At 47.4% G+C, this 11,733-nt stretch overlaps 1 protein-coding gene across 1 annotated transcript; it reads right to left on the bottom strand.

The window, feature by feature from the left end:
* Nucleotides 1-7,658: 7,658 nt before the first annotated feature.
* On the bottom strand, nucleotides 7,659-9,960 carry LOC123128000 (protein HOTHEAD). The gene is made up of 4 exons (XM_044547887.1): nucleotides 9,834-9,960; nucleotides 9,096-9,743; nucleotides 7,980-8,961; nucleotides 7,659-7,884 (listed from the first exon to the last, which is right to left on the bottom strand). The coding sequence occupies exons 1-4, from the start codon at nucleotides 9,886-9,888 to the stop codon at nucleotides 7,821-7,823; spliced, it is 1,749 nt and encodes a 582-aa protein (XP_044403822.1). The 5' UTR covers nucleotides 9,889-9,960; the 3' UTR covers nucleotides 7,659-7,820.
* Between the last annotated feature and the right edge of the window lie 1,773 nt (nucleotides 9,961-11,733).

Here is an 11,733-nt window from a genome sequence, read left to right as displayed (position 1 = left end):
TGTACAACCCTAGCCCCCCTCCGGTGTCTATATAAACTGGAGGGTTTTAGTCCGTAGAGGCAAGAATAGTCATAATCATACAGGCTAGACATCTAGGCTTTAGCCATTACGATCTCGTGGTAGATTAACTCTTGTAACACTTATACTCATCAAAGTCAATCAAGAAGGATGTAGGGATTTACCTCCATCAGGAGGCCCGGACCTGGGTAAACATCATGTCCCCTGCCTCCTGTTACCTTCGATCCTTAGATGCATAGTTCGGGACCCCCTACCCGAGATTTGCGGTTTTGACACCGATAGGCTCTTAACGGGCTCGAACTGACGATGGGCTGCAATGGTGTCAAATCGTTGACGGGCCGAATTGGCACATCTCGTATGGGCCATGAGCTTAAATGGACCTGGCACAAGTAGGCCTTATATGGGCCAGCCTGCTAAGTTTTACTGGGCCGACCTTTTTCACCAGAATGGGCCACTGTTGGGCCATGCCACGTGTTGACCTATCTTAGGCGCCTCCTGTCCAATGAGTGGATGACATATGTCCCAACGGTGAGCCAACACGTGTTTCCTCCGGCCAATGAGAATTTTACATGTGGAAAATCCTGTAACACCCCGGACACACCCGCCGGTGGTCGTTACTCCTGGCGGGATCTAGACTGGCCATACAGATCAATACTAGTCTTTTCTGTGCACTTTGTCCTCACTCGTGCGCATCTGGGAGCAACTTCCCGGTCGTTCACCCATCCTGACACTACTCCAAGCTAAGCACGCTTAACTTTGGAGTTCTGTCCAAATGGGCTCCCAGAAAAGAAGGAATTCCTTATTGGTATGAGTAGTCTATCATCCCTAATAAGCCAGGCCATCACATACACCCCCACTCAGAGGAACCGACGTCCTTGTCGGGCCACAGGAACGTTCCCTCTTGGCACATACGTCTGTGCATTTAGTCCGGTACATGTACCATGCCGTGTGCCACGACGGGTCACAAACGTTATGAACAACATGACCGCGCACCTGTCCGCAAACATCCGTGTAACCGCGAGGGTCGGCTCTCATACCAACTTGTAACGCCCCGGACACACCCGTCGGTGGTCGTTACTCCTGGCGGGATCTAGACTGGCCCCACAGATCAATACTAGTCTTTTCTGCGCACTTTGTCCTCACTCATGCGCACCCGGGAGCAACTTCCCGGTCGGTCACCCATCCTGACACTACTCCAAGCTGAGCACGCTTAACTTTGGAGTTCTATCCAAATGGGCTCCCGGAAAAGAAGGAATTCCTTATTGATATGAGTAGTCTATCATCCCTAATAAGCCAGGTCATCACAAATCCCCATTGGTTCGGGCTATTAACGGGTTATCAGATTCAAACCGGAACCCGATAGCTTAACGGCGACCTGTTACGGTGGATGCCACGTGTCGGTCACCCTTAACGAAAGTACTTCTATGACACGCGATTTATCGTCATGGAAGTGGACACTTCCGTGATGATAATTTTGGTAATGTCATGGGACACTTCTACGACAGCACAAGTATGACTATTTTGATTCTGTCATAAAATAGTCATGGATGTACATGCATGACAGAAAACGTGACCTACTGTGACAAACATGTATCATCACGGAAGTGTATTTTTTTGTAGTGAGTATTCTTTTTGTGGGATTCTTTCTACGAAGTTTCTTAGGCACTTGTAATGTCCTGATCTTTTTGGAGGTTTTTGCATGTGTGTAGTTGTATTCTGCTTTATTAACTAATATAATGTGCGTGGTTCTCTAAAAAACATAACAATTAGAGAAATCTAAGGTCAAACGAGTGAAACAAGATTTGTTTAAGTTGTCTTATTAACTTGTTAAACTTCAATTCGACTTGACCAATTAGGAGGTGAGTTCAAGGCATGTAATGAGTTATCGTTTAGCTCACAATTTCGAGTTTTCTTACGTTGATTTCATTTTACTAACCATATCACCCTCATTTTCTATCTTATCACTTACTTCCTCCGGTCCTTTTTAGTTCGCACATAAGATTAGTTTGAAGTCAAACCTCGTAAACCTTGATCAAGTTTACAGAAAAAATACCAACATTTGAAATGTGAAATCAACATTTAGATGCGTCACGACTTTAGTTTTCATATTGTATAAATTTAGCATTCTAGATGTTAATATTTTTTCATATAAATATGGTCAAACTTTATAAAGTTTGACTTCAGACAATTCTTATATGGAGAGTAAAAAGGACCGGAGGCAGTACACACAACCGTCTTCTCTAGCTCTTCTATTTGTTCTCCTCTCCCCCTTATCCATCGCCTTCACTATTAGCTATGGCCATCTACCACCACTAGCATTGAGAAGGGGGCGACGCTACTCAGTGAGGCCATCTCTCTGACCTTAGGTTCGTTGATGTTACTCATCTTGGTTAACAGGCTTTCATGGATGACCTAATGTTTTCAAGGTCATTGGTCAACCTACTTCAACGCCCCCTCCCCTCCCCCTCTTTCTCCCTTTTGCTCTACCTTCCTAAAGGTGGCATATCAACTACCGACCAAGTGTTTTCTCCCTAATATGGTGGAGCAAATGTTCTGAGAATGAACCTCTTCATCCCTAGGATATAGGATAACCGACCTTCGTGATCATCTTTACAAGCTTTTAAGGCCCCACTAAAATTGGGTCTGCTGGCATTTTCACTTCTTGTGTAGGTTTTCCCCTTTCTTTTTCGAGCTAGATTCGAATGTGTCTTGGTAGAAAGATAAGCGTGTACTATGCTATAGATTGGGCCTCACAGTCACCGAGACTAAGGATACACAAAAATAGAAAACTATAGGATTTGTAATGTGGTGGCCACCTGGATTCTAAATATTTAAAAAGGAGGAATACCCAGGCCTCTACATCACGCGATGCACACAACCATTTATTTAAATGAATATAGCATCAAGGTATGAGTATCATCTCAGGTACATAAATAAAATCGTAGAAGTATGTAATAACCACCACCACCACCACAACAACAACAACAACAATGAAGCCTTTAGTCCCGGTGGGGTAGGCTAGAGGTGAAACCCATCAGATCTCGCGATCAACTCATGGTTCTGACACATGGATAGCAAGCTTCCATGCACCCCTGTCCATAGCTAGTTCTTTGGTGATACTCAAGTCCTTCAGATCTCTCTTCACGGACTCGTTCCATGTCAAATTCGGTCTAGCGCGACCTCTCTTGACATTACTCGCACTCTTTAGCCTTCCACTATGCACTGAAACTTTTGGAGGCATACGATGAATATGCCCAAACCATCTCAAAGGATGTTGGACAAGCTTCTCTTCAGTTGGTGCTACCCTAACTCTATCTCGTATATCAGCATTCCGGAAGTATGTAATAACCACAATAGGAAGAAATAGGATAGAGTGCCTAAACACAAATCCTATTACTGGATTGTCATCCAAACTGGTTGTACATAGCTTGTGCTACCATCTCCCATCGGTTGCATCCAAAGGCCATAAGCTCCCTCACTTCTGCATGGTGTAGTAATGACCACTTTTTGACCCATCCAGACGCCCAGTAGATAACCTGCAAAAAGTTTGTTATATTTGTCCTGTTAAATACAACGTCACTCCGACAATTCCAAATAGCTCAAAGTAATGCACAATTCACATGCAAATTCGTGCCGATGTATTAGGCTCAACTCCATCTAACCAGTTATGGAACAGATTGGAGATACTATTATTAGGCGATGCAACATTAAAGGACACGTGTATTTTTCACCACAATAACTTGGCTAGTGGGCATATGAGAAATAGATGTTGAATCGTTTCCTCGTGATTACAAAAACAATATCACTTACTCCCCTCCCACCTATGTTTTGCCAGATTGTTCTTAGTCGGAATCACTCCCTTATGCACAAATCATATAAAATCTTGATTTTTATAGGCACCTTTATTTCCCATATATGAATAGATCAGGGATTGGTCCATTATTAATCATGTCCTCACACATAGATTTGACTGAGAACATGCCTAAAACTAGAGGTTTCCATCGGAATACATCTGGCTTAGACAAGTTGACCTCCATCTACCTACACACTACATGTAGCCATGTATCCCATCGTTCCCTAGCTAGTGTCTGTCTGAACTGAATATTTAAGAGAACCGAACCTAGTATTATACTTATAAATGTGTCTTTACGTGTACAATATTATCGTTGAATAATGTAAAGCAAGAGACGTCTCCCTAGCTAAGTGTCCTCCCAGAATCTAGTTGTGCGCCCATTGCCAATGATAAATTTACTCGTGTTGAAGACAATGACCTTAGTTCCGATCAACCCCTTCCAAAAGGGAGAATCTTCAGCTGTGCCGTAACTTGTGCTAAGGTTTTAGAATGCAGATATTTGTTACAAAATAGTTGTAGCCACACCCCCTCCTCCTATGAGGAGAGCCAATATAACCACTTTCTAAGCAGACATTTATTCATTACTTCAGGATTTTTAATCCCAAACCCCCTTGGTCTTTAGGCCTACATAATATGTCCCACTTAGTCTGTTTGTATTTTGTTTTATTCTCATCACTTTGCTAAAAAATCGCGATTGATAAAAGCCCAATCTTTTTCGTGCCCCTATGGGTATTTCAAAGATAACATGAACATCAGCATGCTCGTACACACATAATTAAATAAGAACGAGCTGACCCCCATGAGACATAAGTTTGCCCTTCCAACAAATTAGCTTCCTCTCAAATTGATCTTCAATGCATTTTCATTTTTTGTTGGTCAATTTTGGGTGATGAATTGGGATCCCAATATAACAAAAAGGAAGGGATCCAATTCCAGAACCGAACAACTTTGTACTTTCCTGTTCCTCCTTAGTGCTCCTGAATAATAGTTCACTTTTATGAAAAAATTAGCCTAGATAATTGTTCAAAAAGATATAAAACCAGCTTCATATTTCTTGTTTTTGTCATGTCATGCTCCCTGAAAATTATTGTATGATCAGCGTATTGTAGTATGGACACACCCCCATCCACAAGATGTGGGATGAGCCCTATGACCTAGCCTTCCTCTTTGGCTCTACCAATGAGCACCACTAACATATGTGCAACAATCTTGAACAGGATAGGCGACATCGGACCCCCCTGACGCAGTTCTTTTTGTGTCTAAAAATAATGACCTACATTATCATTTACCCTGATCCTGACACAGCCTCCTTGTACAAAGGCTTCGATCTTCTTCCTCCAGGCCAATTTGAAACCCCTTCATACACAGGGCCTGTTGCAGAAATGACCACTTAACTTTATCATAAGCCTTCTCAAAATCTACTTTGAAGACAATTCCATCAAGTTTCTTGTAATGAATTCCATGTAAGGTTCCATGTAGAACGACAACACCTCTAAAATGTGGCGATGATGTCTACCATGCAACTTTATTCTTGTAGACTTTATTGGACTTCCAAGCGTAGAGTTTTGTAGGAAGTAGCAAATTTTCCTCAAGTGGATGATCTAAGATTTATTAAGATGTAGAATGAAGGTGGTTCTCTCTCAAACAACCCTGCAATAAAATACAAATGGTCTCTTGTGTCCCCGACACACCTAATACAATCGTCAGTTGTATAGGTGCACTAATTTGGCGAAGAGATGATGATAAATGTGTAATATGAATGGTAGAAATATATTTTTGTAACCTAAACAAATAAAAATAGCAAGGTAGTAATTAACAAAAGTGAGTAAAAATGGTGTCTCAATCCTTGAAAACAAGGCCTAGGGTTCATACTTTCGCTAATGCCAACTCTCAACATTATTAACATAATTAAACCACATGCTAATCCCTTAGAGTGCAGCAAAGAATCACTCCAAAGTTTCTATTTCCATCAGAGGAAGTAGGATGAAATTTCATATTGTCTTTCCAATCTTGATCTATTGAATCACCCACAAAGTGCTAGGACAATCCCAGAAATCGTACTACGACGACACATATAATACTTATCGTTCAACTTTTATGCTAAGAGTACTCTAATGTTACTATGGGTATCCGCAAGTTAATTACTGAACATGCATCATGTAATCTCAAATCCAAAGTATTCAATCCAACATAAAGAAACTTCAAAGAGCAAGACCCAATTCATAAAAAAATAGAGTGAGATGAACATCATATGATCCAACTTTATTAATAAAGCTCGTGATACATCAAGATCGAATCCATCAAGAACATGAGAGAGAAAGAAAGAGATCAAACACAGAGCTGCCAGTACATACCCTCAGCCCCGAGGATGAACTACTCACACTTCACCATGCATGAGAACGGAGGAGAAGTTGATGCTGACAGTGATGACAGAGATGTCCCGGGCAGCGTCCCGGTGCCGGAGGAGAGGGGAAGGGGCAAGGCGTCAACTATACTTTTGGCAAGTCAAGCTTTTTTCCTCTTCTAAATAAAAGTTCTTTTGTTTCCTCGTCATTCTAGCAATAAAATAAGCACATTCTTGTAGCAAGTTTAGGAGAGCAACTAGTTAACGAGCGCTCCTTCGGGAGTTTCGCAACAATCAGCGTCACTTGGCGCGCTCTCAGCAATTCGTCACGTGTCGCGCTCTGGGCGCTCCCTCCGGATTTTATTTTTTTATTCTTCCGCACATGTTTTCGGCTTTTTAAACGATTTTTTTTGGGTTTTTCAATGTTTTGGTTTTCCACCGGTCTTCCTCAGCTTTTCAATTAAAAAAATTGGAAAAAAAAATACCACGAAAAAACGCGTTTTTTTCCTTTCACGAGAGTCACGGTTTTGCTTCCGCGAGAGGCACGGGTGTCCTTTCGCGAGAGTCACGGCCGTGCCTCTCGAAAACGAAAAAAACGTGTTTTCTGTTTTTTTTTCTTTCGCGAGAGTCACGGTTTTGCTTCCGCGAGAGGCACGGGTGTGCTTTCGCGAAAGTCACGGCCGTGCCTCTTGGGAACGAAAAAAAACGTGTTTTCTGTTTTTTTACGAGAGTCACGATTTTGCTTCCGCGAGAGGCATGATTGTGCTTTCTTTGAGAGTCACGGGCGTCCCTCTCGAAAAGGGAAAAAACATGTTTTCTGTTTTTTTTTCTTTCGCGAGAGTCACGGTTTTGCTTCCGCAATAGGTACGGTTGTGTTTCCACGAGAGTCACGGCGGTGTCTCCTCGGAAATGAAAAAAAAACGCGTTTTCTTTTTTTTTTTCCTTCCGCAAGAGTCACGGTTTTACTTCCGCGAGAGGCACGATTGTGATTTTGTGAGAGGCACGGGCGTGCCTCTTTCGAAAAGGCAAAAAACCCGTGCTCCCGGTTCGGTTCTTTCGTTCGGGTTTTTTCGTGAAAAAAAAGTTCGTCAAAACCTATCAACATGGAATCTAGTTTTGAAGATCTCAGCGCGAAGAATCCAACAGCGAAAGTGGTTCAAGATTTGGATGCACGATTTAAGAGATAAAACGTTTTGAATAAACGAATCTAAAAAAAAGGAAAAACTCCCAGGTTGCGACAAGTGACGCGATGCATGTGCGCCACTTGTCACAACCAGAGGGAATTGAAGTGATCTTTGCAACGGGTACTTCTCAATTAGTGATTTCGTAAGTTTAGTATACCTTTTTCTTCCCAAAAAGGGGGAAGGCCTAGGCCTGTGGAGCATCATGATGCACACGGCCAAAGCAGGTTTAGTACATAGATTCAGTTAACGCATCAACAAATCTCACAATAAGGTGCGGCATTGGCTTACACCATTTGTAAAACTTCATCAATTACAATTAGCATGCATTCCACTCTGTATGGAGACTCCTAAAAGAATCCTGAAAGCAAATAGCGACTGCAGTACGCCTGTACGCAGATAACAGCCTAGTGGTTATACCCCGCTACAGTTTTCTCGCTCCTCCTTCGATCAGCGTCCTCTCCTTTTCGATTTTGACTCCCATGTACCTGTCCGTCAGGTTACAAAGCACGGGCGCACATCAGTTGATCCATCGCGGCACGAACACTGCCAGAAATTAGCGTGAAACGAGAGGAAACACTACCTGCCGAGCATCATGACGGTGGCCTGCGGGTTGGTCCCCGGCGAGGCGTTGAACGTGGAGCCGTCGATGACGCGCAGCGCATCAATGCCGAGGACCCGGTAGTCGCGGTCGACGACCCTGCCGACCTGGCACCCGCCGTGGTAATGCCAGATGGTCATGACGGTGTCCCTGCAGAACCGCTCGAGCGCCGCGGGGTCGCTACCGCCGCGCACGCGCATCAGGTTCGCCGGGAACTCCGCCGTGACGTTGAGCATCGCCGGGAACGCGAAGTTGGGGTACGCGAACCGCGAGAAGGACCTGGAGCGGATGACCCGCTCGATGGCCTCGATGCCGGCGACGCAGCGCCGGAGGTCGTCCGGGTGGGCGAAGTAGTTGAACTGGACGATGGGGTTGTCGTCGGGGTCCAGGTTGCGGAGCGCGAGGCTGCCCGTGGACTGCGGGCCGAGGACCTTCTCCAGGATGAAGCCGCCGCGGAGCGCCGCGTCCGGTACCCGGCTCATGGCCTCCACGGCGCGCGCGATGGCCTCCGGCGTGCGCTGCTTCGGGGGCACCGTCGGGAGCTGCCCCGTCTGCGGGGAGAACATGCCGAAGACGCGGGCTTGTCGCGCGCCGTCGCCGCTGGAGGAGGCGGTGCGGGTGGTCCAGTCGGAGCCGCTGGCGCCCTCGATGTAGCTGCCGAACCTGGTGATGCCGACGACCTGGATGAGCGACACCTCGACCGGCGACGGCGACGGCACGTAGATGGCGTTCATGGGGTTGTCGGACATGCCCTGCCCGACCCCGGGGTTGTCGACGACGACGTCGAGGCCGAACGACCGGAGGTGGTCGGAGGGCCCGACGCCGCTGAGCATCAGCAGCTGCGGACTGCCAAGCGCCCCCGCCGACAGGATGATCTCGTTGGCGTCGCCCTGGTTGAGGTACGCCACGTGAACCATGCCCAGCGAGTCGCGGTACACCACGCCGCGCGCCACGGGCTTGGTCCCTGCAAACCGAAAAAACTCGTTGGCGCCCGAACTCGTCGACCAAATCATTCGCGCCACGGCAATATTGCTTGACTTTATACCGTTAACGAACTTAACGGTCAGTTGGCAGTGCGTTCTTTAAACAAGACTATACCTTTGTAACTGAACAAGATCCTGGCCACTCGGGCCCGGAGGAGCACGTCGATCCCTTCGGGGCGCGCGTACTGCAGCAGGTCGGCCGCCGTGTGGCGCCGGCCGTCCGGGTCGAAGATGGACCCGCCGACCTTGGTGCCGGGGATGTGGTCGAACGTGAACCCGTTGTCCGGCACCACGCCGGTCTCCAGCAGCCCGCGGCGCACCGCCGCCTGCCACGGCCCCAGCTCCGGCTGGAACGCCACCACGTCCTCCACCCACCTGTAGGCGCTAAGCACCTCCCTGGCGTCCCAGCCGACGGCCCTCGTGTAGCCGGCGCCGGCGCGCGTGAAGAAGCCGGCGTTGAGGCAGCTGCCGCCGCCCAGCACCCGCGGCCGCGAGTTGATCACGCCGTCCTCGGACACGAACCGCTGCGACGGGGACGACGCGGACGTGTCCGAGAGCACGTCCGAGAAGTGCGCCATGTTGAGCACGCGGTCGTCGTCGTAGGGCGACCCGCCGCGCTCCAGCAGCAGCACGCGGTAGCGCCTGGACAGCGTCGCCGCCAGCGGGCAGCCCGCCGTGCCGCCCCCGATGACGATGTAGTCGTAGTAGGTCACCGGCGGCGCGTGCATCGCCTCCCTCATGAACGTGTAGTTTACACCTCGCGCTGCCATGCACAATCGCAAGATCAGCAACACCGCACGACGCAAATGCTCAAGAATGCGACTGAAATGGGCAACGGAAGAAGATTGATCACCTGGTTGAGAGACGGAGAGGAGTCCAAGCAAGATGGCGACGATGAAGAATGCCATAGCCTGTGACCTTGTGTCTGCCTGCGCTGAGAACTTCTGTGTCTGATGTGGCTTACTTGCAGCAGCGGGTGTCCTTTTATATACTGGCCAAGCAGCAGAGTTTTCAAAAGAAACCGTTGTGTTGCATCTTGCATGGGTTGGTAGTTCCACGGCGCATGCTAGTGGAACAAGCCTCCGCTCTTGGTGCTCCGCAGCCTTTGCGTCGGCTAAATTTGTTCGACGGGTTCGGCAATGATAACTGGCTCTGTCCCGTACTTGTCTGCTATTTCTACTACCGGCAAACAAACGCCAGGGGGTCGTCGAAAACCCACACCACCTTTGCATTTGGGCAAACACATTCGCCACCATGCAGACCAATGCATTCTCCTATGCTCTTCTCTGTCCCCCCATCAGAAACTAGCCATGGCATCTGTGCTTTACAAATCTTCTTTGCCTGTTTGGATGTAGACATTCGGAGCAAGTATTCGGAATTGCCTGTTTGTCGGTCCCGAATGCCACCGTTTGGATGGTCTAGATATTCGTCTCTGGAATTCGGTCCCAATATCGAGAGGCCAACCCGAGCACTGGCTAACCCCCTCGCAAATTCAGAGCCCCGACCCTCCGTATTGGGTTGCATTGGCTGGCTTATCTCTTCGTCGTTCTCGCACGCGGAAAAAAAATGGAGCGCCAGGAGATCGAGGTCAATCCGCCCTGCCACCGCCTCTCCGACCGACGGCTTGGCCGTCCAGGCCACCGGTGCTGCCTCTCCGGCCGTCCATCCGCGACCTCTCCGCTGGCAACCGCCATCGATGGAGTTTGCCGCTGACCACCGCCCCTGGTTCCTCACCACATCATCCACGGGATCCCTGTCTCCGCTGAATGTCGCCATTGTTTACCGTCTCTTCTCGATGAACGGCACAACCTTCTTGGCAGAACCGACCATGTGTGGCAATGGCAAGCGCGGGAGCCAGTGGCCCGGAGCCGAGCGCTGCAGGCCTCAGGGTACACAAGCTTCTGCGGCATCTTAAGCTGCACCCGCTCTGCACGTACCACGCATCTTCTCCAGCCACTGCCTAATCCTCCCACTTCAGCCAAGACATGCGGCTGCCCGCCATGGACTAAGGCCGCCACGCCCATGAGCTGCTCGACTAAATGCCAACCCATTCAGTTGCGGCATATCGTGACACTCAACATTTGTCAAATTTTAAAACTGATGCCAACCCATTCAGCTTGACGTATGGCATGTAGGTACGATGCAAGGAGGTTGTAGTAGCTAACTAGAATTACGTAGTCTGCAAATGTTAATTGGACCCAAATTGTAGTCTTGCTTATGCTTCAGGGCTTAGTAGTGATTAATTTTTTCATTATAATTTTCATGTGTGTACACAGCTTGGTCAATTTTTAAAACTGATGCATCTTTCCATGTGTTTATGTGTGAGTAACTGTGAATGTTAAGAAAGTGAGAAATTCCAATCTCTATCCATCCAAACAAAAATTGGAATTGGTGCTCACTTTGAATTCCAAGCATCAAATATATGAACATCCAAACACTAAAATTGGAATTAAAGATCAATATCAATGTCCTGAGATATTGGCATTGGAGCCAATACAATGCCAAGCCCTTGAATGTCTACATCCAAACAGAGCTTTTGGGATACTGAAAACTGCCATGGCAAAAACAGGGATGGATTGGATGACAGCTTTCAATAAAATTTCCTTACCACCCATAGACAGTACTTTTTCCTTCCAACCTTTCAGACAGTTTATAATTCTTTCAACCGAAAATTCAAAGCTTTCACTTTTATCAAGACCTATCATAGATGGCAAACCCAGATATCTATCTGAAATAGCTTCGGTCATAATATT

Source organism: Triticum aestivum, chromosome 6A, assembly GCF_018294505.1.
Source record: "Triticum aestivum cultivar Chinese Spring chromosome 6A, IWGSC CS RefSeq v2.1, whole genome shotgun sequence".
In the NCBI taxonomy this organism is placed as follows: Eukaryota; Viridiplantae; Streptophyta; class Magnoliopsida; order Poales; family Poaceae; genus Triticum; species Triticum aestivum.
This window is presented reverse-complemented; position numbering and strand designations above follow the sequence as displayed.